We start from the raw sequence: 26,907 nt of genomic DNA on the forward strand, positions 1-26,907 counted from the left end.
CAAGAGTGAACTCTTTTGCTTGAATGCCAAGTTTCACGTTTGGAGGAAACCTGGCACCATCCCTACGGTGAAGCATGGTGGTGGCAGCATCATGCGGTGGCGAGGAATGGAAGTCAAGTCAGGATCGAGGGAAAGATGAACGTAGCAAAGTACAGAGAGATCCTTGATGAAAACCTGCTCCAGAGTGCTCAGCACCTCAGACTAGGGTAAAGGTTCACATCCAACAGGACAACGGCCCTAAGCACACAGTCAAGACAACGCAGGAGTGGCTTCGGAACAAGTCTCTGAATCTCCTTGAGTGGCCCAGCCAGAGCCCGGACTTGAACACAATCAAACATCTCTGGAGAGACCTGAAAATAGCTGTGCAGCGACACTCCCCATCCAACCTGAGAGGACCTGCAGAGAAGAATGGGAGAAACTCCCCAAATACAGTGTGCCAAGCTTGTATCATCATACCCAAGAAGACTTGAGGCTGTAATCCCTGCCAATGGTGCTTCAGCAAAGTACTAGGTAAGTAAAGGGTAAAGGGTCTGAATACTTATGTAAATGTGATAAAGTTTTTAATAAAAAACATTTTTTTGCTTTTTCATTATGGGGGTATTGTGTGTTGATTGATGAGGGAATTCATATTTTTTTATATCCATTTTAGAATATGGCTGTTAACAAAATATACGTTTCAACACAGATCCAAAAATTTCTTGCACGAGCATGAGAAAAACTAAGTATACAATTTATTTAAATCTCTTTTCCCAACCCATTTGAAGGTTTCTAAAAACACAGCAATCACCTTGGTGGAGGATGAGCTTCATTACCATCTCAAAACCTTTCAGGAGAGTCAAACCAAAACCTTGTAGACGCTTCATGCAAATGCCAATTTTGGTTCAGTATTAACTTTTGTATGGAGGTATTTAGAGATTCATCCCATAAAAGTAATGGTTTGTAAAAACAAAAAAAGGGAAGACATTTATAGATTGGCCGGTACATATGAAAACTGACCTAAAAATAAAAAAATTCATTTCAGCAGGAAGGAGAGAATAATACGATTGGGAATCGTAACAGGTACACTAAGTGACAGAAAAGAAACGAGCGCAGCACAAAACCTAAATTATTCATATGAGCCTATTTGTGTGATTCTGTATTAGTTATCATTTTTTGTAGTGAAATGTAATGCGGGACAACTTCGTAGTGTGGATTACAATAAAAGTTCCTTGACGCAGAAGCTGCTTTAAGAGCTTCCATGAGTCAATGACTGGCAAAAAGCATACACTGATCCTACCCATGGGAATCTTTGTCTTCCCCGTCACTGAATAAGCACATCGTTGGAACACAACTATGACACCGCACTGTTACTCTTATAATAAATTCAATTTTGAAATTGTGCAAAGACACCAGCTGTGAACATACTAGCATTGAAAACATTTGAGTCAATTGTGGCTTACAATTCTAATAAGTGGACCCCATATGAAAAAATAACTTTGCTAAACTAGGATCTCTTTAAGAAAATCAAAAAAAAAGGTACAAAAAAAGTAGGGTAGGAAAATAGTGTTATCTTGCGTCAACCAACAATAACGACATGAGGATCCAGTCCGTTTGTTTCTTATCTCCCTTTCTTTACCGACGGGAACATACAGTAACATTTAATAGTAACGCACCAATGAAATATATCCCAAATAAAATTGCACATGGTTAATCCAGCAGATACCGTACTGCTTGAACCTGCTGTTATAGAGCGTCTTTAGGCTGTCATAAGCATGACATAGCAGCAATGTACAGTGTTACTTCTTCGGGCTAAATGTTCTGAACGTTGGAGACAAATGTAATGTAAAGAGCTGATAAATGTATAAGAGTCTATTCTTGAGGACAGACAATCATATCAATATTACAAAATGTGTTTCTATCTGGAAGTTCTGTGACATTGCACCATCCTGAACAGACCCCAGGTGTCGTTGGTGGTAATAATACATTGTATTAGCTGCAAGCAATCATGCAGCGGTAGTCAGCCTAAGCATCTCAGCTTATTACCATTAACAGTTATGACTATTCTATTTATTTAACTAGGCAAGTCAGTTAAGAACAAATGGCGGCCTATCCCGGCCAAACCCAAACAACGCTGGGCCAATTGTGTGCCGCCCTATGGGACTCCCAATCACGGCCGGTTGTGATACAGCCTGGAATCGAACCAGGGACTGTAGTGACGCCTCAAGCACTGAGATGCAATGCCTTAGACCGCTGCGTCACTCGGGAGCCCTTATAACAGACTATATAATTGATGTTATGCTTTTTACGGCGATGTGAGCGTTCTTTGACAGAGTTCCAGGAAAGTCTTCACAGAGACTCTACAGAGGGTATGTGGAAAAAAAACTTTACAGATTAAATGAACAAGGTATTGCACAGATTAATAAAAAGGCAACAATAAATATACACCAAATTCATAGAACATTTACATTACAATTTTAGTCAGGTTTTGGAAGATTTTAGGATCAGTTTAGTGTCAGTTGTGCTCAGGTGGGGGGGGGAAGACTTAACTAGTCATCCCATTCGTCATCATCTTCAAAATCTTCTTCGTCATCATCATCATCTTCATCTAGGAAATGACAAAACAAACTTGTAAACAAAGCATAGATGTACATCTTTATTTTGAGGGAAACTGGCAATAACACAATTCAGATGAGTACTTCAATTCAGCACTTTGACAACTGCTCATCAATGCCTGCTCGGCACAAGACTTTATGCGGACGTTAAATTATAGCCTAGGCATTAACTCAGGGAGCTAATGTATGTCCTCAGATCTAAGGCAAGGTTATTCCTCAAGCGAGTGCTGTTAACTGAATCACTTCCATCACACTGACAGTGGGCACCTACCTGAGGAGTGGATGGCTTTGCTCCTCTTCTGCATTACTTCCATAAGTGCCCCCACTATGCCTGCCGAGGGTGCTGGTGTAGGGGAGCCAGAGTCTGGGCCGTCTGGTACCTGACGCGCGCACACACACACACACACACACAGTTACAAACATGGAAATGCACACAAACATACACAGGCAAAAATGGTACACTTACAGTTTTGAGCTGGATGCCCTGCCGTATCTGGTCGAGCAGCGCATCGCGCCCCACAGTGGTGGCCGGTGGTTTGGAGGCCGGTGCCTCCACCTTCTTCAGCTGGGTGCCCCCACGGATCTGCTCCAGCAGGGCCGACTTACCCCCCGTGCCCTGGGGTGAGCGGGACAACGGCACACCACAGTCCAACTCTGGAGGGGGCGGGGGTCCAGGTGGGGGTGGTGGAGGAGGCGGTGGAGGGGCTCCACAACCGGGGGGTGGTGGTGCTGGTGGGGAAGGTGGTGGTGGGGCCTGGGGTGCTGTGTTGGCATGCAAGGGTGGAGGTGGTGGTGGCTGGTGGTGGCCCCCTCTGGTGGGGGCGGGGGTGGAGGGGGTTCCTAGTGCACCAGGCCTGGAGGGCGGAGGTGGGGGAGGGGCCGAGGTGGGGGCCCGAGAGGGTGGAGGTGGCGGGGCACCCCGGCCACCTCGCAATGGTGGTGGTGGGGGAGCTGGGCCCGAGCTGTGGGGCGGGGTAGGGGGAGGTGGGCCTCCCCGAGAAGGAGGGGGTGGTGGGGCTGCGTGGGACAGAGAGGGAAAGAGAGAGAAGTCAGTTAAGGAGTCGCAATATTCCATCCAGCAGGGTTCAAATTAATGGGGTGCACAAGAGTACTGCACGGTCCCAATACAAATCACAGTTCTTTCACTTAATAAGCACTGAAAATGAATGTTGTTTCCAATTATAGGTTACCCCCAAGAGTTAATGTGTCATTCAAACCCTGTCATCCAGATACTCTGTTTCAAAGCACTCCAAAGCCAAAACAACTCCCAACACAGCGATGTAGCATTTAACATCCAAAATCAAACAGTGCTAAAAACTAAAAAACACAACTCTCCAATCCATGCTTGATTTTCTGAGTCGAGTAGTAGAATACCTGGATCCCCATTAAGATTTTTAAAAATTAGTTAGACTTCTGGTACGTTCAACGTTCAAGAGCTCAGAAATTCACTTTTGGCAACATTTTACATTATAGCCTTTCAACTCTGTTAATTAAAAATTCAGACAAACCACAAGCTAGTTAGCTTTATCCGGTCAAGCATGTCAAAGCTCACAGTCAACACCTGAGGCAGAAACACACTAACCACAACTCTATGGAAACACACAGTCAGTTACCCACCACGCCACCTGCGCGGCCCTGGAAAAATACCACATAATTAAGCCCCATCTGGCTTGCAGCATCTCATTACCAGTTGGGGTGCATTCTCAACAAGGAAGTTCATCACATTCACTGTGGGTGGAATCCTTAATACTTCGAGATACACGTAACTCAGAGGACGGTTCAGGTGAGCTCACCTTGCCTACGGAGCTCGTTCTTGACAGCCTCCACCCCTCCTTTCTTTTCAATGAAGTCGTAGATGACCTTGGAGGTCTCCTTGTCTTTGAGTTGCGCCTCTGAGATGCCACACATGTCAAACAGGTTCTTCAGCTCTGGGTCCAGGTTATTCAACTGGGACAGAGAAAGGGGGACAGAGAGAAAGACCTGGTCAGGACAATCCAAAAAACAGACACAGGCTAGCATCTGTGGTGTTTTGTAAAGGGCTACAATGACGCTGTACCATGGCCTAAAAATAAATTTAAAAATGCAATGGCAATATCATGTAACTCAAGAAAACTTCATTTTGAGCACACAATAATCAAATGACTTTGTCAATCTAAGTGCCATCCTGCCTCCTGGTGGATTAAAAGGGGAATTACACCTGGTGGTGCACACAACAATAACCCCAAGCACACATCAAACTCCACAAAGAAATGGTACATTGAACACAAAATCAACATTTTTCAATGGCCATCTCAGTCTCCGGACTTGAAACCCATTGAAAACCTGTGGTTTAAATTTAAGAAGTTAGGCCCCAAGAGCAGACGAAGGATATCAAGGATCTGGAAATATTCTGTATGGGAGGAAAGGTTTAACCCTCCCAACGTGTTCTCCAATTTGATAAAACCTTTTTGAAAAAGGCTGTGTCATTATCCTCTCAAGGGGCAGGTGCTAGAGCCCCAATAAATTTGACCAATATCTGTTTTGTATTACTAAGTAATTGTATAACATTTAATTTTCCATTTTTTGAGCATACAATATAGCTCAGTATTTGTATTATTCATTTTATAGTATTTTTTGCTCATCTTTATAAAAGGGTGCCAATCATTACAGACCTGGCTATGTATTCAGTGTCTGCTAAATGGAATTGTTATATTATACACTGAGTGTACAAACTGCTGTTTCAATGACAGACTGACCAGGAGAAAGATGACCAGTTAAATCCACTTCAAATCAGTGTAGATGAAGGGCAGGATACATATTAAAGAAGGATTTTTAAACCTCGAGACAATTGAGACACTGTGTACGTGTGCCATTCAGAGATTTAATGGGCAAGACAAAAAAGATTTAAGCGCTTTTGAACGGGCATACCGGTTTGTGTCTAGAACTGCAACGCTGCTGGGTTTTTTCAAGCTCAACAGTTTCCCGATGTATAAAGAATGGTCCACCACCCAAAGGACATCCGGCCAACTTGACCAAACTGTGCAAAGCTTTGGAGTCAACATGGGCCAGCATCCCTGTGGAACGCTTGACACCTTGAAGAGTCCACACCCAGATGAACTGAAGCTGTTCTGAGTGCAAACGAATTGCTCGCACCTGCTTGCCAGACAGGCAGGTCTTGTTCAGGGGAGCTGTGCTCCCCTGCCGTTGGGCTTGTGGTCTTTGCAAGAATCCGTATTGTACTCACCAGAACGGGGGAAGGTTGTCGTTCGCTGCTGGGTAGGGCAGCCGGGGACGAAGAACGGTAGTAAGTGGGAATTTGGGAAACCAGACAAGATAGTGGGGTTGCTAGGAGTGCGAGCCATCTCCCCAGTGTTTGTAAAACAGCGTGCTGCAAGTGTAGTGCGCTCCTCTAACCTACGTAATTAATCACACCAAAACCTACGCTGATCAACCTGAATCAGAATATAGCCTAGTTGTTGTTCCTGTCCAGATTGTAGCCTATTCAGTGCACCGTGGGTTAGCCTGCCACTAGCCACTGCCAGTCGACCTCCAACCGCCCCAACGGTGATGCACATGCCCAGACCCATGAGGGGGCCCCGTAAACTAGGAGAGCTGAATTTAAAATGTTCAATGTTGTCTATGCCCTCTTTCATTGGCCTAGTCTTAAATGTTTTTAGAAATATATATATGTATATATTTTAAATCAGTCAGCATCCACAGCGTGGGTTATGTGGAGCGAACAGAACGGGTATGTTCTATGACTTCACTATCAGGTGTGGTTCTCTGAACAGTGTGTAGGCTATTATGCCCCTTGGGGTGCAGTGAATTTGCATGTTTGTACAATTGTGTTTCATTGGGCTAGGCCCGGTTTACAGTGAAGTAGTAGTTGAACCTTGGATGTTCAGTTCTCCTTAACCGTATATCTCACTAGTGTGTGAAGTGTCACTTTTTACCACGTTATCACTATCGTTATCTTATTCGGGTCATTGCAGCACTTCTGATTGGGTTATGGACAGATTTTTTTTTTTTTTTTTTAAACATACATTTTTTACAGGACAAGGGGAAATATTTTGTAACAGAATTACCCTCAAAGTAATTTTCCACCAACAGGTTTCTGTGTCAATGCACCACACAACCAATAAAGAAAACATACTGGCATGGATTGCGTTAACACCACAATAAATAGACAAACAGAAAACAGATCCTTCCCTACCCAGTATCAAAGGCTTAGCAATCTCTGAATGTCATTAAACTTTTTGCTGTTTTGTAAACAGTCTCTTTCCATTTGTCAAACTGCCTCTGCACAGCTTGGATTACAAATGCTACAGTAATATAAAGGACTGAATGCACCTCTAATTTATACATCTATAAATGATAAATCTACACCTTATTTTTATTTTTTTTTAAACATAGCTACACCTATGGGCTTTTATGTTTTTCTGTTGTGCGTAATGTGCGGTAGCCTATATCCTAGGATAACGGCACAATCAATTGGGCTTGGGCTCATAAAATGTATTCAATATATGGCTTATCAGGCTCAGGTAGCATCATGATTGCATTTTCATGCAGATCGAAGCTCTAAATCAAATCCAGACATTAATATGCTTTAGAATGACTCTTCTGGTTTGAGTTACCCGGGAGCAAAGTGATTATTCTTGGGATGGAACATTTGTAAAATACCGGGAATATATTAAACCCCAGTCTGTAGCTTATTCTTCAGATGTTTGGGGCTGCTGGTGAACCATGATGTGCAGACATAATCAAAGTGACACTGGAACTGGCACACTTGCCATTCTTCAGGGTGTCTATAGGTTTCCATCCAATTGGCAACAGATTTTCATGTGAATATTCAAAAAGCTGCATAAAAACAACATGCACATTTCAGGGTTTAGTTTAGGAAAATGTGGCACCGGACAACGTCACCGGGAAAATGTTAATTTACCTGACATTTGAGAAATTTACCGGACATCCATATGCATTCAGAACCGACACGGCAAAGCCAGCGCCATCAATAAACAAGAGGTATTTTCCAAATGAGCCACATTCACGCGTCCTTAAAAACATGTAGCATATGCAAAACTTTATAGCCACATTTTTTCCTATTTATTTTTTGTCTACTTTCATAAAACAATAGTTGTTCACCTCAGGTTCAGCTCCTGGAGATTTGAGCACTAAATGCATCAGGGCACTATAGCCCTAGATGTCCACTATGATACTAATATTATCCTCTAAAAGTCTAAGCCAATATCCCATAAAAATGCATTGAATAACACTCAAAATGGCAAAAAAGACAGTAAAAATGTAATAAGGAACAAGGTTTTGAAGAGTTTGTTCTTTATCTAGGAGATAAGAACGCTAAGGAAATATTTAGTTTTTTTGGACACATTTAACCCCTTATTTTTGTTGGCACAAAACTACCTCCGTACTTCCATTAATTTGTACGGGTTACCTTCAGACAAGTCCCGTGATCATTGTGTTTGTGAGTCATATTAGTTTGTCGGAGAAACAGTTCGGATGCTAAAAACCTTTACATGAGAAGAACGATTTTCGGGATGTCTCATGGTCTGACAAACACAGCTGTAGCTCGGCCACCTTCCAGGTGGCCAACATAAGTGGATGTGGTGGATTGAGACGCAGGCCTTGCAAAAAAAACTGATCTCTCGATCTTAAAAATTGACAGATTATGAAGGGGATTTGATTTATTATGTCACTTGAGTTTGAGTTTATTTTTATTTTTACAGGGACAGTGCACATTAATCAACGTTTCAGTAAAAGTGCCGGTTTTAGCCAGCCAGCTAATTTTCAACCGCAGTCCCTGGGCAGGTTATTAAAAACAATTACAATATAGACAATAGCAACATAGAACAAGCAAGACATAGCAACATAGGACAAGCAAGACATAGCATACAGACATAGCAACATAGGACAAGCAAGACATAGCATACAGACAGAGCAACATAGGACAAGCAAGACATAGCATACAGACAGAGCAACATAGGACAAGCAAAGAGCATACAGACAGAGCAACATAGGACAAGCAAGACATACAGACAGCAACATAGGACAAGCAAGACATAGCATACAGACAGAGCAACATAGAACAAAAAGGAGCAAGACAAAATTCATAAAAGCAACAAAGTGTCTCCACACCTCACAAGCTACAGACAACAGACAACATGGAAAGCGGCAACACACAGCTAGGGACCATGTTCACAAATCTGATTGACCTTTAGCCATGTCTTCAAGCATTTTGTGAAAGTGTGATATGTGGTGCAGTTATGTGTGTCTGATGGCAGTGTATTCCAGACATGGGAAGCTCTCACAGAGAATGCAGATTTACTAAAGGTGCTTTTCCTTAGGGGAACTATACAGTCACCTCTCATGGCAGACCTTGTGGATCTGCTGCCATATGTCTGGGTTTTCTGTTTAACAAAAATATTGAGTGGAGGGGGATACAAGACATGCGTCGGTGTATTGCACACTTAGATTGTGCGTCATACTTTTTCCACTTTCCCCAAATATCATACCCCCAAGACATGCTAACCACTCCCCAATACAACAACAGGGGAGGTTAGCATATTTTGGGGGATCATTCATCATTATTCACGATTCATTGAGGATTATCTGTAATCATGGTAGCATTCACATCATTTTTAAAATTTACAATAAAGGTGACTCCAAAAGTTCACACAATATATTATCTACCATTAATTTCTATTGGGCACAAAATACTCTGAAACAACCAAAACAAACAGCAAATTCATCCAACAAATCTGTAGTCACAAGCTTGATGTAGCCATTGCGTACTAGGAATATGGGACTAAATACTTAACCTTTGACTACTTTAACACAAGTGAATTTGTCCCAATACTTTTCCTCCCCTAAAATGGGGGGACTATATACAAAAAGTGCTGTAATTTCTACGTTTTAGAAATATGGATTTCTACGGTTTACCCGATATGGATTCAAATTACCATCAAGTTAAAGCTGACAGTCTGCGTGTTAACCTCAGTCATTGTATAATTTCAAAGTGCTATGAGTACAGAGCCAAAACAACAACAAAAATTGTCACTGTCCCAATACTTTTATAGGTCACTGTATTTGGCGCATGGAGATAGATGAGGAAATTTAGCTAGAATGGAAGAAATGATATAGTAAAACATGCAAAATAGCAAATGTAAACCCCCAAAATAAAAAGCACTACCCTTGCCTCCCCATCAGTAAATTGTGATCTTTCCCTTAGAGACTGCAGGAATTTAGTAGGTTGCCTAGCATTTTCCGCATGCGGTCTTATTAAATTGTGTAGTTAATAAAGATCATTATTTGCCATATCTGTGTTGAGTTTTGGTGTCCTATTCTCTGACGCCGGAACATACCAGTCAAACAAGCTCTGCTCAATCCAGTACTTGCCCCACGTCTGGGGTCATCTACTCACATGCTTTATTACATTACTTTGAGAAGTTACATGGCACAGGTAGCCTAGGTCTACATCTATGTGTAAAACAGGTGCTCAGCGTTGACAGGAGTGTTCGAAAAAAAAAACACCCACAATGAATAAATTGACAAAGCTCATCACTGGAATGAAATAAACCAAAACGTGTTTCTCACAAGTGTAACAAAGGTTTATCCACTCTGACAACAAGAACAGTAAATGACTAATATTATATTGAATGCATCATCAGAAATTAACGTAACTAAACAATTATTGTAGATTAGAAATGATGGGAATTAACAGTAAATGTACTACTAGTGATATGTAAATGGGGGAATTGATTGATTGTTAGGGAAAACAATTCACACAATAACGTTATGAAACAAGTGCACAAGAATTGGCAGGAGAGAGCGCATTCTGGAAAGAGACGTGCCTTGTGCATCTAAGCTACGGCTGGGCAGTATACCGTATTTCACTATATACTGCTATTTTATTTTACCTTTATTTAACTAGGCAAGTCAGTTAAGAACAAATTCTTATTTTCAATGACGGCCTAGGAACAGTGGGTTAACTGCCTGTTCAGGGGCAGAACGACAGATTTGTACCTTGTCAGCTCGGGGGTTTGAACTTGCAACCTTCCGGTTATTAGTCCAATGCTCTAACCACTAGCCTACTCTTAAACGGTGTCAGGTCGAATGAAGTAGCCATGTATGGAAAACCAATGCAATTTCAAAACAAATGCAATTGCACTTATTTTCTCAATTTTACCAAATTGCTTGGCGTGCCAAGCAAATACCCTCATGGAGCACCTAAAAGTAAATTCACTCACTACGGAGACGGAATGTACGTCAATGTAGGTTTTCATCAAAAAAGGGGATGGCTTCTCCAGTATTCTACGTCATTTTGTACCATCTGAAAATTGGGACACATTGTATTATTCCTTCCGCAGCCATGGGGGCAGTCATCAAATATATTTATAACTAACCCCAGATAGTTCATCTGTGTCTTTTACAGTGGAAGCAAAAGAAGCATAATGGGCAGAAAAAGCAGAAAAAAGCAGAGGTGGGCAAAGCCAAGCACGAGCAAGCATGTATTTGCATATTTCCGTTAGGGAAAGCCTCCTCTGAAGCGCAGGAGGAGTGAGTGCAAACTGAAATCGACCTTGCACTCTTTCTAAACAACGGGGGGGAACTTTCTTCACAGGGGAACTGATCAACTCTAAACTAAGTGCACTATTTTCGTATAACGGATTCTAGTTTTGGGAACAGAAAAATGTATTGAGATCAGCTGTTTGCCCAGTGTCACCAAGTTCCATCCTCTCCCACTACCGGACTTCCTCTCACTAACATATTTGGTGATGAGATATCGTTCTAAATGGATGCTTCACGTGTCTGGTTTACCCCTTCTGTCTGTGGTGTCATCGCTTGGTTTACCCCTTCTGTCTGTGGTGTCATCGCTTGGTTTACCCCTTCTGTCTGTAGTGTCATCGCTTGGTTTACCCCTTCTGTCTGTGGTGTCATCGCTTGGTTCCTTGATTTGATTTATAGGCTATATATATCAAAGTAGCCGACTTTGCATTGTTAATCTCAGGGACTTTTCAAACAGTAAACCAAACAACAAAATTTACCCAAAAAGGATTTTTGTTTAGAAGAAATAACTAGTGATTCCAGGCTATTGTGAAATAGTAGAACCTGCTCTAGCCAGCTGTTTTTTTCTCCGTGACAAAAACATGAAGTTCTATTTTTTTGTTGATATCGAATGACTACACAAGCAGGATATCAAACTGGCATAATGTTTTAGGTTACACCGGCAAGTCAAAACAATATTTCCCAGGATATATTTTTTAAATCATAAATCTGATTATTTCGCATGGAGCTTTGGGAAGCTAAAAAGGATAGATAGCTTATATGTTTTGAACCAGGCTAAAGCTAGCTAGCCACTACTAGCAAGATTTACAAAAATCTAAACTTTGCTATCGCCCCCTTGTGATTGGGAAGTTACCAAATGGTGTCCACTGCTCAAAAAATATATAATTCCACCCAGGCACGTAGATCAACAGAGTGAACCTTTACGGTGACGGTGCCCATCTTAGAGTGATGGACTGTGCCATCCCTGCGGCCTCCGCAATGTATTAGTCCACTGAGATAGACGAGGTGTCAGGGAGGTGTCTCGTGTGCCACGACTAAAATCAAATCTCTTGACCAACAGCCTATCATCCAAACGATAAACCAGTCAACTAAATGGGGTCAGTCCTATTATATATTACACAGTGCCTTCAGAAAGTATTCACACTCCTTGACAACCCTTACAAAACACGTTTTTGAAACTGCAGTAAAAGTAACTGCAGTCAACTGGTATTTTGGACACAGTGATTGCAGAATAACTGCAGTTATTGCATTATTGAGGTCTAGGCTTTGACTAGGCCATTCCAAGACATTTAAATGTTTCCCCTTAAACCACTCACGTGTTGCTTTAGCAGTATGGTTAGGGTCATTGTCCTGCTGGAAGGTGAACCTCTATCCCAGTCTCAAATCTCTGGAAGACAAACAGGTTTACCTCAAAAATGTCCCTGTATTTAGCACCATCCATCATTCCTTTAATACTGACCAGTTTCTCAGTCCCTGCCGATGAAAAACATCCCCAAAGCATGATGCTCATCACCATGATTGACTATGGGGATGGTATTCTCGGGGTGATGTGAGGTGTTGGGTTTGCGCCAGACATAGCATTTTCCTTGATGGCCAAAAAGCTCAATTTTAGTCTCATCTGACCAGAGTACCTTCTTCCATATGTTTGGGAAGTCTCCCACAAGCCTTTTGGTGAACACCAAACGTGTTTGCTTATTTTTTTCTTTAATCAATGGCTTTTTTTCTGGACAATCTTCCGTGAAGCCCAGCTCTGTGGAGTGTACGGCTTAAAGTGGTCCCATGGACAGATACTCCAATCTCTACTGTGTAGTTTGCAGCTCCTTCAGGATTATCTTTGGTCTCTTTGTTGCCTCTCTGATTAATGCCCTCCTTGCCTGGTCTGAGTTTTGGTGGGCGGCCCGCTCTTGGCAGGTTTGTTGCGGTGCCAGATTCTTTCCATGTTTTAATAATGGATTTAATGGCTCTGTGGGATGTTCAAAGTTTTGGATATTTTTTTTTATAACCCAACCCTGATCTGTACTTCTCCACAACTTTGTCCCTGACCTTTTTGTAGAGCTCCTTGGTCTTCATGGTACTGCTTGCTTGGTGGTGTCCCTTGCTTAGTATTGTTGCAGACTCTGGGGCCTTTCAGAACAGGACAGAACCATGTGACACTTAAATAAAGTCCTATGTGTGCAATCTAACTAATTATGTGACTTCTGAGGGTAATTGGTTGCATCAGACTGTATTTAGGGGCTTCATAGCAAAGGGGGTGAATACATATGCACGCACCACTTTTCCGTTTTTATTTTTTTGATTTTTTTTTAAACAAGTAATTTTTCCATTTCACTAATTTGGAATATGTTGTGTATGTCTATTACATGCAATCCAAATAAAAATATATTTAAATTTCAGGTTGTAATGCATTGAATACTTTTACAAGGCACTGTATGACCTTCTTAAAACAATTCCATATGGTAGCCTAGTAGAACCCCCCCCCCCGGCTTAGACAGGGTTTAGACTGGGTTTTGACAGGGTTTTGTTCAAGGTAGGAAGACGTATAGAGAGAAAATGCATGAAAATCAACTAATGTTCCATTCATTTGAGCTTACCTCGGGTCGGAATCGGGGGAATATGTGCTTAAGCCAACTTCTCTGACAGTTGTCTGAATGGCATGACAAAGATTGTCAGATGCCTAATTGTTAGGTCTAATATTGGCAAAAACACTTTTTTTGGTGACCGAGCAGAAACATTGAGATTTGGGCAACACTCCCAAACATATGTGATGGTGATGATTGATGAACTGCAGAACACAGGTATTATATGAGGATCAACTGACTTATGACTTGTGCTACTGAAGCATAGCTGCCCAAAACAGTGACCAACAATTTTCCGGAATATTCTGGGTTGCAGGAGAGGCTTGTATGACGGCATTGGATGCATGATAAATATGTGCTGTATACAAATGAGGCCATTGTGTGGGTCAATCATGAGTCGACCACACAGGTCACCATTGTGTGCCCATGAAGGATCCGGTGTGTGTGTGTGTGGTACTCACATCGAAGCCTGTGTTTGGGTCCCAGCCCACATGGCCGATGTGCCTGAAGAGAGACAGACAGGGATGAGAACATACATACACGTGGACCCACAACCAAGCCGATTCACAAACGTGTGTGGGTGTGCATTGCAACAATCACGTGCAAGCACAGACACTCATGTAAGACCACTCACTTTTGTGCGCACACACACAAACACACAGAGAAGGGCAATTATGAATGCAGACAAACACAACTGAGCCATTGAAAAGGTTCTCAAGACACAAAGAACACCCTCAAACATGAGTGACAAGCTCAATACGTTACACAACTTCAGAGAGCATACATTCAGAAAAACTCCCGCTGCGCTACATCTCTCTACACAGACCCGTCTGAAGTGTAATCTCGACGGAAGTGTGGTCCACTCACTGGAAGTTGCTGGGGGTGCCTATGTCTGCCTTGGTGAGCTTCTTCCTCTTGCACTTGACTTTCTTCTCCTTTTTGCTGAGGCTGCTGTGCAGCATGTTGTTGATGTGGTGTGGCTGGGGAAGCTGCTGCTGAGAGTTGTGGAAGCGCACATTGTTAATCTCTGGGTTCTTGATGTCCACTGTGGCCATAGGGAGAGCCGGGCCTATAGAAGGAGGGAGAGATGGAGGAAGAAAATGAGAAGCTTCTAAAACTAGCTCAGAACCACTGCTGGGAAGCTCAGAAGCAGTGTTTCTCTCCCAAATGAGGTGGAGTCAATCCAAAAGGTCGTCCTTCTTAGCATACTGGACAAGTTATATTACACAGGCCAGACAGATCATACACGATCATTTTAAATTTGAATACTTCTTAAAAAAAGTAACATTTACTTTGCATACTTGACTGGTAGTAAAAAGACAACTGTATAACTTGGCCTGTGTTGTGACTATGGTAGTCTCTGAAGTCCATCAATATTGCAATCTTTAAAATGTTTTTAAATATAAATATATAGAAACAAGGGAAAAAGTTCAAGACTGAGCAAGACAGCTAACAATGCAGGACCACACACAATAAAACAGTATTTAGATGTATTTAGCACTATTTCAAAATAGTGTACAGACAACAAACAATAGAGGGCACCAATTGTCTATACAAATGCCAGGGCCTTAGTGAATATCATCTGTAGAAGCCGAAAACCAGCATGCGCCAAACAAAGTCAGTACAAATTCCATTAAAATTATAATTCAAAGTTTTTACATTTATGAAAAACATTGATGCAATTATGTAAATCATGTGCATTAATTGCTGAATTCACTAGAATTTAAATGGGATCATGGACATGAACTCTGACTGACGACAACCCTACCGTTAAACACCGCTCTCAGCCAGCTCTTAATCCTCGGCTCCTCTAGCACCACACACCCCTCATTTGCCTCTTCGTCATCCTCTTCCTCAAAAGGACAAGGGCGGGATGGACATGAACTCTGCATGACGACAACTCTACCATTAAATACCTCTTTAAACCAGCTCTTAATCCTCGGTGCCTCTAGCACCACACCCCCCTCCCTTTCCTCTTCATCCTCCTCCGCTCTCTCTTCCTCAAAAGGACAGGGGCAGGACAACAGCATATAAAGCCCATCCACGAGCAGCACTGGACACCCAAGCAGACCCAACCAGTCTCCCAACTTCAACTCACTGTCCAATGACTCTGTTAAAGACAGGCTTGATAAAGAGGTTGTGCAATACATCCTTGTGCCATCCATATGATAGTGTTGGGTAGACCAACCGACTGGCGAGGCTCTCAAGACTGCCTGTGGCTACACAAAGGAATAGCACAGCACAACTAAAGAAACGGTGACAGAATCAAACTGGCTCAAAGACAGTGCTTGTCCTCCCATTGTGTGTGTTTGTTCCTTATGTGACATCAGTCATATTAAAAAAAAGGGGGGGGGGGAAAGAGCTTTGGACAACTTTAGAGCTGGAAGCCATGTTGCTGCTTGGACAATTCAAATATACTCTTGTTGATCATCTGTTGCTTGGTTTAAAATTCTGCTAATTCTTTGGACTGTTAATGGTAAAAATTACCCAGGAGGCACCAACACGGCTGCTATAAAACGTACACGATGTTGTCTAGGAACATTATAATAATGACTTCTGATTGAAACAGCAATGGCCAACAATCAGAGCTACAGTAGTTCTGTGAACTACTCTTGCATGAGGAATAACCTTACATGAGACCTAGGTTAGGCTTCAGTTCAGCGGGATAACAGTCTTATGGCATGCACATGATTCGGGTTTAACCCCAGTTAGTCACACAAACTCTCAATACATGGTTTGTCAAACCTCCCCCTGTCCCGGCATTTGATTACGCTCCTCGAGTCCATGTTAATCTCCACAATATGCAGATGGGTCAGACATAAATCAGTAATCTACAGCTAATCCCAACCAAATCCCTGGATTTCCTACAAATGTTAGAAGTCTCAGCTATGGACGAGGACTTTGAAAGCTCCTTCGCCATGAGATGTTTACCCTCATTATTGTACATCACCAGAAGCTTTCAATGGAAAACGTGCAACAAATCCCTGTAGTGGTGCCATACAGATGGTTGTCTTTGGCTGTATGAAAGTCAATGATTGACAGATCATGTCAATGGTTGTCCAGTCCATATTAGGGTTCAGAAACCTCATAAATGTAATGATTAAATATCACAAATATTAAAGCGCACACGGTCAGCATGACAGTGAATTATGACAAGGAAAACAAATTGGGGGAGGGAAGCAATAGACCTCAAGACTTCTCCATCATGGTTGACAACTCCACGGTGTTCCCATCCCAGAGTGCAAAGAACCATGGATTGACCCTGGACAACACCCTGTCATTCTCTGAAAACATAAAAGCGGTGACTCACTCCTGCAGGTTCATGCTCTGCAACATCTTTAGAGTATGACCCTTCCCCCCACAGAAAGCGGCGCAGGTCCTACTGAAACACTGGCTGGGCTCCCTGCTTGTGCCATCATACCCCTGCACCTTATCCAGAACGCCGCAGCCCGCTTTGGGAGAACCTGGGAATGTTGAACACGTCACCCCGCTCCTCTGCACAATCCACTGGCTTCCAGTCGAAGCTCGGAGACACCACAAAACCAGAGTGCTTGCCTACGGAGCAGTAAAGGGACCTGCTCTTCCCTACCTTCAGGCTCTGCTCAAACCCTTAGAACCCAACCCGAGCACTCCGTTCTGCCACCGTCGGTCTCTTGGTCCTCCCCCCTACGGGGAGGTCTTGTCCCGCTCAGCCCAGTCAAAGCTCTTCTCTGTTCTGGCACCCCAATGGCGGAACCAGCTTCCCCCTGACACTAGGACAGCAGAGTCCCTGTCCATCTTCCGAAAACATCTGAAGCCCTACCTCTTCAAAGAGTATTTTAAATTCAACTCACAGCGATGTATGTGTGTGTACACATGCATCTACTCCAATACATTTGATTTCGCTTGACTGATTACAGGAGAACTACGCTTTTAAATTGTAAAATAACCAAAGATTACGTTTTAATAAAACATATTGAAGGTCAAATTTGGACTAACCAAATTGGTACAAATCAAAGAATGGACAACATACCATTTGCAGGGTCACATCTTTTCTCTGCAAAACAAAATGGGGACAATTATAATTTGCAGCCAATTCAAGTGGGCTTTGGCACAGCTATCAGAGCGACAGAGAGTGTCGATGGAAGTGTCGAAGGACAAGCAAAGTGTCTGGAAAGTGTTCAGAGTGAGTTTATGAGAGTCAGATGGACAAAAGGAAATGCCATGGAAGTCCACGGAAAGGTAGCCACCGCAGGTTGGAGAAAATACCAGTTCCATTCAGATCCTGGGAGCCAAATGCATTTCACTCAGGAGGAGAAGGATGCATTTTCACAAGTTCAGAAAATATGCACAAAAAAAGACAAGAAGTACTGGTGCAGAATGAAAGCTAGTGTCCCTACCATACCATTACAGTAGACCCCTTCCCTGCCCCACGTCTGAAAGCACACTCCTCACAGCAAGAGCAGCAAACTTCAAAGGCCGGCATGGAGAGAGAAACAAAGAGATGTAGAGAAGCCAGAGAGGAACACCACGGCAGCCTTTAGCGCAGAAAGACCCTCTTCTGTTTTTACTGTACAGACAGAAACCGTGCCTTCGGAAAGTATTTAGACCCCTTGACTTTTTCCACATTTTGTTAAGTTACAGCCATATCCAAAAATTGATTACGCCCCCCCCCCCCCCCCCCTCAATCTACACACAATGGGAGTTTTTTTAAAAGTGTTTTTAAAGTGTTTGCTAAAAATAAAAAACATTTTCATAAGTATTCAGACTCTTTACGCAGTACTTTGTTGAAGCATCTTTGGCAGCGAATACAGTCTCGAGTTTTCTTGCGTATGACGTTAAAAGCTTGCCACATCTGTATTTGGGGAGTTTCCCCATTCTTCTGCAGATTCTGTCAAGCTCGGTCAGGCTGGATAGGGAGCGTTGCTGCTCAGCTATTATCAGGTCTCTACAGAGACGTTCGACCGGGTTCAAGTCCGGGCTCTGGATGGGCCACTCAAGGACATTCACAGACTTGTCCCGAAGCCACTCCTGCTTTGTCTTTGCTGTGTGCTTAGGGTCGTTGTCCTGTTGGAAGGTGAACCTTCAACACAGTCTGAGATCCTGAGCAGGTTTTCATCAAGGATCTCGCTGTACTTTGCACGGTTCATCTTTGTCTTGATCCTGACTAGTCTCCCAGTCCCTGCCGCTGAAAATCATCCCCACAGCATGCTGTCACCACCATGATTCATCGTAGGGATGGTGCCAGGTTTCCTCCAGACGTGACTGTTTGCATTCAGGCCAAAGAGTTCAATATTGGTTTCATCATACCAGATAATATTCTTTCTCATGGTCTGAGAGTCTTTAGGTGCCTTTTGGCAAACTCCAAGCAGGCTGTCATGTGCCTTTTACTGAGGAGTGGTTTCCATCTGGCCACTACCATAAAGGCCTCATTGGTGGTGTGCTGCACTGGCCTCAGTGGTTGTCCTTCTGGAAGATTCTTCCATCTTCACAGGGGAACTCTAGAGCTCTGTCAGAGTGACCGTCGTCTTCTTGTACACCTCCCTGACCAAGGCCCTTCTCCCCAGATTGCTCAGTTTGGCCGGACGGCAAGCTCTAGGAAGAGTCTTGGTGGTTACAAAATTCTTCCATTTAAGAATGGAGGCAACTGTGTTCTTGGGGACCTTCAATGCTGCAGACATTTTTTGGTACCCTTCCCCAGATATGTGCCTCAACACAATCCTGTCTCTGAGCTCTACGGTCAAAACCATCGACGTCATGGCTTGGTTTTTGCTATGACATGCACTGTCAACTGTGGGACCTTTATATAGACAGGTGTGTTCCTTTCCAAATCATGTCCAATCAATTGAATTTGCCACAGGTGGACTCCAATCAAGTTGTAGAAACATCTCAAGGATGATCAATGGAAAAGGATGCACCTGAGCTAAATTTTGAGTCTCATAGCATAGGGTCTAAATACTTATGTAAATAAGGTATTTCGGTGTTTTAGACTATGGCTGTAAGGTAACATGTGGAAAAAGTCAAGGGGTCTGAATACTTTCCGAAGACACTGTATATCACTGACTTTCCAACAGCAACCAGCAGGAAGAATTTGACACAGGGCTCAATTCCAAAACAATTCCTAGACCGTTGTTGACCCCAAATGAACCCCCTCGCAGATCTGAGTTACAAGATGGGTCTCAGGTAATAGAGGGATCGGCTTGGGATCGGGCCCTGTGGTCTTGTTAGTAGTAGCGCAGGAAGAGAAATTGAAGCTTCCTCCCCTTCCTCTGTCCAGAAGGTGAAAGGTTGAGGTGGTGAGAAAGCAGATGTAGAGTAGACTGAGCACACGGAGCCACTGTAGTTACCCGTTTTACGTTGGCGTCTGCCGAGTAGCTCGTTAAGTGCGGCTCTAAATCGCTTGGCCTCTTCCTCGCTAGCGAAGTTCAGGCCTACCTGGCAGTTCTGGAGATAAAGAGAGTAAAGAGAGATCAGTCTTTTTTTTTAAGACACTGTCCTTGTGGGGTCCAAAAGCTTTCAAGCGGCGAGATATCATACTTACATCTCCTGCGAATGAAATGAAATACGACCTAGAGCTGTTGATTGAGAAGTTATTGTAGAGCTCCTGTTCAAACATGGTTTTCCCTTCCTGAAAAGAGAGAAATAACATTAGTTAGTGAACTGCCTTTTGGCAGCAGGGAATTCCTCAGGAAAGGGACTCAGTGTTAGGCTAGCTTCAACCATCCTTCATCTACTTCACTCACCTTGATGTCAAAGACCCTGATGAAGTAGGACCTCAGAGGGTTATCCTTGATCAGACAGGCCACTCCGCAGCACCTCTTCATCCAGGATGAGCTCCTGTCTGCCCCATACACCTGGACCACCGCTGAGCACAGGGTCTAAGGAAGAAGTCACGGTGGGAGTGTTACAGCAAAGTAAAAACACTATAGTGACACATACAGAGACAAAGAGCTTGTCAAATGTTTTGATAATAAATGTGATTAAGAAGTGCAGCATTAGATTGAAGACCGAAGATAATGTGCACAAAACTACCTTAACTAGTGGAATGCCTCTAGGGGGAAATGTGTAAATGATGGCCATATAGAGGAAGAGGACCACATACACGAACAGGAAACACTGATTACTTGCCCCGAGAGCATAGTACAACATTTGCAGATAATACACCCTGAGAATATCTGATAGGGAATGATGACAGACATAGCCAGTGGCCACACAATCTAAAGCTTTGTTTGCTTCAAGGACACAGAGCGACCTGTGCCAATCACAAAACGAGATGAGGAAGAGGAAATACCATTCTAGCTGGCTTCCTCTTCAGTGATTTATTATTGTGGGTAGGAGAGAAGGAACATGAGGAAGCACTTCTCTCCTCAAACTCACACCTCATCATAACACAGGAAAGGTCACTGGCCAGACCATAGGCCACTAGTCAGACCATAGTACATTGGATTTGATTAGTTAGGACACCCCAAAAATTTTGTTTTATTTTTTTGCCAGATTCCGTTTATTTTTCCTCAAAAAATTATATTTTCCCCCTTGGTTTTTCCAGTTCTCAGGTTTCCACTCTCAAAAAAAAGTCCACAAAAAAATGCTTAGATTAGGCTAGCAATAATATAGTGCCTATAAGAACATCCAATTGTCAAAAGTATATGAAATACAAATGGTAGAGAGAAATAGTCCTATAATAACTACAGCCTAAAACTTCTTAACTGGGAATATTGAAGACTCATGTTAAAAGGAACCACCAGCTTTCATGTGTTCTCATGTTCTGAGCAAGGAACTTAAACGTTAGCTTTTTTCCATGGCACATATTGCACTTTTTACTTTCTTCTCTAACATGGTGGTTTTGCATTATTTAAACCAAATTGAACATGTTTCAATATTTATTTGAGGCTAAATTTATTTAATTTATGTATTATATTTAGTTAAAATAAAAGTGTTCATTCAGTAATGTTGTAATTGTCATTATTACAAATATATATCAAAATCGTTCGATTAATCTGTATCAGCTATCTTTGGTCCTCCAATAAATAGGTATCGGTGTTGAAAAATCGTAATCAATCGACCTCTAGTATACACACACACACACACACACACACTCCAGGGATTTTCATTATTTTTACTATTTTCTACATTGTAGAATAAAAGCGAAGACAAAACTACAAAATAGCACATATGGAATCATGTAGAAACCAAAAAAGTGTTTAAAATATAAAATATATTTTGATTTGAATGAGATTCTTCAAAGCAGCCAACCTGTGCATTTTTGACAGATTTGCACACTTTTGGCATTCTCTCAACCAGCTTCACCTGGAATGCTTTTCAAACAGTCTTGAAGGAGTTCCCCTAATGCTGAGCACTTTTCAGCTGCTTTTCCTGCAATCCAACTCATCCCAAACATCTCAACTGGGTTGATGTCGGGTGATTGTGGAGGCCAGGTCATCTGATGCAGCACTCTATCACTCTCCTGCTTGGTCAAATAGCCTTTACACAGCCTGGAGATGTGTTGGGTCATTGTCCTGTTGAAAAACAAACGATAGTCCCACTAAGCGCAAACCAGATGGGATGGCGTATCGTTGCAGAATGCTGTGGTAGCCATGCTAGTTAAGTGTGCCTTGAATTCTAAATCAAATCAGACAGTGTCACCAGCAAAGCACTAAAACACCATCACACCTCCTCCTCCATACTCAATGGTGGGAACTACACATGTGGAGATCATCCGTTCATCGTCTCACAAAGACACGGCAGTTGGAACCAAAAATATCAAATGTGGACTCATCAGAACAAAGGACAGATTTCCACAGGTCTAATGAGCATTGCTCGTGTTTCTTTGTCCAAGCAAGACTCTTCTTATTATTGGTGTCCTTTAGTAGTGGTTTCTTTGCAGCAATTCAACCATGAAGGCATGATTCACGCAGTCTCCTCTGAACAGATGAAGTTGAGATGTGTCTGTTACTTGAACTCTGTGAAGCATTTATTTGGGCTGCAATTTCTGAGCCAGAAACTCTAATGAACTTATCCTCTGCAGCAGAGGTAACTCTGGGTCTTCCTTTCCTGTGGGGTCCTCATGAGAGCCAGTTTCATGTTTTTTGGCGACTGCACTTGAAGGAACTTTCAAAGTTGTAGAAATTTTCCAAATTGACTGACCTTCATGTCTTAAAGTAATGATGGACTGCCTTTTCTCTTTGCTCATTTAAGCTGTTCTTGCCATAACATGGACTTGGTATTTTACCAAATAGGGCAATCTTCTGTATACCACTCCTACGTTGTCAAAACACAACTGATTGGCTCAAATGCATTAAGGAAAGAAATTCCACAAATGTACTTTTACCAAGGCACACCTGTTAATTGAAATGCATTCCCTGGAATGAGTAGGTGTCCACATTTTTGACTGGTACTAATACACACAGAAAAGTTTGGGGTAATGTAGAAATGTCCTTGTTTTTGTTTTGAAAGAAAAGCACATTTTTTATCCATTAAAATAACATCAATTTGATCAGAAATACAGTTTAGACATTGTTACTGTTGTAAATTACTATTGTAGCTGGAAACAGCAGATTTTTAATGGAATTTCTACATAGGCGTACAGAGTCCCATTATCAGAAACCATCACTCCTGTGTTCGTTCCAATGGCATGGTGCTAGCTAATCCAAGTTTTTCATTTTAAAGGGCTAATTGATCATTAGAAAACACTTTTGCGATTATGTTAGCACAGCTGAAAACTGTGTCCTGATTAAAGAAGCAATAAAACTGCCCTTCAGACTAGTTGAGTATTTGGAGCATCAGCATGTGGGTTCTATTACAGGCAGAAACAAAGACCTTTCTTCTGAAACTCGTCAGTCTATTCTTGTTCTGAGAAATTAAGACAATTCCATGCGAGAAATAGCCAAGAAACCGAAGATCTTGTACAACACTGTGTACTATTCCCTTCACAGAACAGTGCAAACTGGCTTTAACCAGAATAGAAAGGAGTGGGAGCCCCTGGTGCACAACTGAGCAAGAGGACAAGTACATTAGAGTGTCTAGTTTGAGAAACAGATGCCTCACAAGTCCTCAAGCGGCAGCTTCATCAAATAGTACCCGCAAAACAACAGTTTCAACGTCAACAGTGAAGAGGCGACTCCTGAATGCTGGCCTTCTAGGCAGAGTTGCAAAGAAAAAGCCATATCTCAGACTGGCCAATAAAAATAAAAGATTAAGATGGGCAAAAGAACACAGCTTGACCGTATGGTATGTAAGAAGTGCCCATCAAGCCAATTTAACTTGTGGGAGGTGCGTCATGGGGTGAAATCTCTTCAGATTACCTCAACAAATTGACAACTAAAATGCCAAAGGTAGTAACTGCTGCAAATGGAGGATTCTTTGACAAAAGCTACATTTTAAGGACAATTATTATTTCCATTAAAAGTCATTATTTATTACCTTCTCAACGTCTTGACTATATTTCCTATTCATTTTGCAACTAATTTCATGTATGTTTTCATGGAATAAGGACATTACTAAGTTACCCCAAACTTTTGAACGGCAGTATATATATATATATATATTTTTTTTTATTGCTTGTGGCAGCAATGATTTAGCAGCAGTGGCCCGCAGCTGCTAAATGATTCTAGGGGAAACACTGTTAAACCACATCAGGAGACCACTTCAATTCAAGTGCAAACCAGTCAGAGACCATTGTTTGGTTAGCGATGTTTCTATAGCGCTTAAGTGATTGCAGAATTTGCAAAACAAATGGCCACTGGATCGATGCAAATAATCACGATATCATTAAGCCAGGTAGGAATAGGCTACTTTGTAGTTTAATTGAGAAGGTTTGCAGTCTGAAAGTGTACTGTATACCGATATGTGCACAGAACACAGATAGGGGCATAAATCAATCCAGATCAGTATGTTCTCAATCCCCATGTTAGGAAAAATGTTAAGGGATAAAAAGAACACACATCAAGCTATGGCTCTGTCTTACTAGACACTCAGCTTTAACTTACGGCAAATGGTGATATGTTATTTATTTAGACAGTGTACTGTAGGCTATAGTAGTCGTTCCACTGGGCTGCCATTTGACACTTATTGTAATCTAATGCAGCTTCTCAATAATAAACTGATCTGACTTTCACCCTTACAAAAACAATTGTAGTAAAAGTGCAGTAACTACAGTCAAATATTTTTGGATGCAGTATTTGCAGAATACTGCCCTCCGACTGCAGTTATACTGCAATCAATCTTTTTTTTGTAAAGGGCACAACTACCTTCTTAGCATTGGGGAAATAGTTGCTTCTTCCCACAACGAACCTGTGTTATCTGTGTAAACAATGGCTCGTGTAAACAATGGGACGAAGCAAGGATAATATGCATGTTCTGAACATATTTCATTGTGCAAACACGGATTTGACAGCGATCGTTATCAAATAAAAACAAAATACTGACGTGCAAACATGCCAGACACACTGCAGCGCATCAGTTGGTTGAGTAACGTTAAGTTGTCCATTTTATATCACACACCGTAGCGTTCAACCTTAACTTAGGTCAACACTATCGGTCATGTTTATTAATGATTACTGTTTACAGCCAAGCCAGGCGAAAACCACTAATACTCCAGAGGCACACGTTATATTTCCAAGCCAATTTCTTGACAGCAAATCCATCTGACAGGCAAACAGTTCTGCTTATCCAAACATCGTTCCAGCAAAGCCATGGAAAAAGATGCTGAGCGGTCATGCGTCTTATCGGCCTACAGCCAGGTTATTTCCTAACGTTAGCCTACATAACACTAACATTTAGCCTAACACGTTATTTTGCAACGGTGCAGGTAGACAAATTGCACTTGAACTTGAGAGCGTGGCATGGTCGTAAACAAGACAACTTACATTGCATTTCCTGCCCAGGTAGTTGAATAGGCATTCGTTCTCTTGCGGGGTGAGGAGTATGGAGCCAATATTTCCAACCCGCCGCTGCTGAGAATGGCTATTCATGTTCGTAAATAACTTCTCAATAAACAAAATTAACTGTTTTACTCTTGAACATTACATCAAATTGGTGCAGCCTTTGGTCGCCATGGCCTGCAACCGGATCATCTCATGACGTTGTTTCTAAGGTAGAGGTCTGCAAAATGAAATATTTCAGGATCCTGGTTGTTGGATAACAACCTCCATAACTAAACGGTGGGAACCCCAATCTTTGCAGAATGCAAATTCTAAACTTTCATTCGGAACTCCAGCTGCAACATCGATACATCCATCCAACATGGCAGTGTAAAGGAACAACCATTCCAATGAAGATAGGGGTCATGGAGAAATATACAAATACTATTCAATTGAAGGGCAGGGCTTTCCGAACGAAATTAATTTCCATTAAAAAAAGATGTTGCCTGTCGTCTTTAAATGTTCTGATCTTAGAATATAACGAGGACGCCAAAATATCCCGAACTATGAAATGGTCTAGCCCTATTTCCCAGTGGATTTTGTAACATGAAGGCAGTATAGAGAGGGGTTGCGTGGAGCTGGGCAGGGACTGGTGTTGGTTACTTATGAGGGAGGAGCTACTACTGTTGTCATATTTTTAAGAAGAGGGATACAATGTTACATATGTACAATATAGCCTACTTTATTACATTTTGGGCACAAATACTTTATATTTCTTATAATTGCTCTCCCTCTCACCCCCCTCTCAAACACACTGAGGTCAGTGAGTTCAATTGTTATCAACATGGATATTTTGGAGTTTTAAAACAAGTCCAAAAGCTATATCATAATTTGAACATGGTGGCATGACTAACATGACTCATGTTTTCAGGTTTAATGTCCTCTAGCCTTATACTACCACACTGCACAGATCTTCAGTCACCCCAACAACTGAGCCTCATTACCCCCTGGGGTGTAGATTTGCATCAAAGTGCCCTCCATGTCTTCCATCCAACATATAAAAAGGGGAGGAAGAGAGATAGACAGATGGACAGACTTTAACTGAGGGGGCTGTCCTACCAGGTGCCACCTGGCTCTTGCTTAAACCCTGTCAATGAGGTATTAGCAAATCATTAATCTGTTAGGCTAGCAGCCCCTCGTGTGTTTGTTTGTGTTGTTAAAAAGGTATAAATCAAAATGTCACATGGGCCAAGTACAAGATGTAGACTTTATAGTGAAATGCTTCCTCACGAGCCCTTTCCCAACAATGCAGAGTTAAAAAGTAAGACAAATTTGTAAATAAGA

At 42.2% G+C, this 26,907-nt stretch overlaps 1 protein-coding gene across 2 annotated transcripts; it reads right to left on the bottom strand.

Moving 5' to 3' along the window:
- Nucleotides 1–712: 712 nt before the first annotated feature.
- LOC115134472 (actin nucleation-promoting factor WASL-like) lies at nucleotides 713–26,184 on the bottom strand. Of its 2 annotated transcripts, XM_065022670.1 has the most exons (11): nucleotides 25,570–26,184; nucleotides 20,449–20,583; nucleotides 20,247–20,333; nucleotides 20,053–20,149; nucleotides 17,739–17,762; nucleotides 14,594–14,795; nucleotides 14,188–14,230; nucleotides 4,385–4,538; nucleotides 3,058–3,608; nucleotides 2,863–2,971; nucleotides 713–2,584 (listed from the first exon to the last, which is right to left on the bottom strand). In XM_065022670.1, the coding sequence occupies exons 1-11, from the start codon at nucleotides 25,672–25,674 to the stop codon at nucleotides 2,526–2,528; spliced, it is 1,566 nt and encodes a 521-aa protein (XP_064878742.1). In that variant the 5' UTR covers nucleotides 25,675–26,184; the 3' UTR covers nucleotides 713–2,525. The 2 variants fall into 2 exon arrangements, with proteins under 2 accessions (XP_064878742.1, XP_064878743.1); XM_065022671.1 differs by lacking the exon at nucleotides 17,739–17,762.
- Nucleotides 26,185–26,907: the final 723 nt, after the last annotated feature.

Source organism: Oncorhynchus nerka, linkage group LG9a (genome assembly GCF_034236695.1).
Source record: "Oncorhynchus nerka isolate Pitt River linkage group LG9a, Oner_Uvic_2.0, whole genome shotgun sequence".
Lineage (NCBI taxonomy): Eukaryota > Metazoa > Chordata > Actinopteri > Salmoniformes > Salmonidae > Oncorhynchus > Oncorhynchus nerka.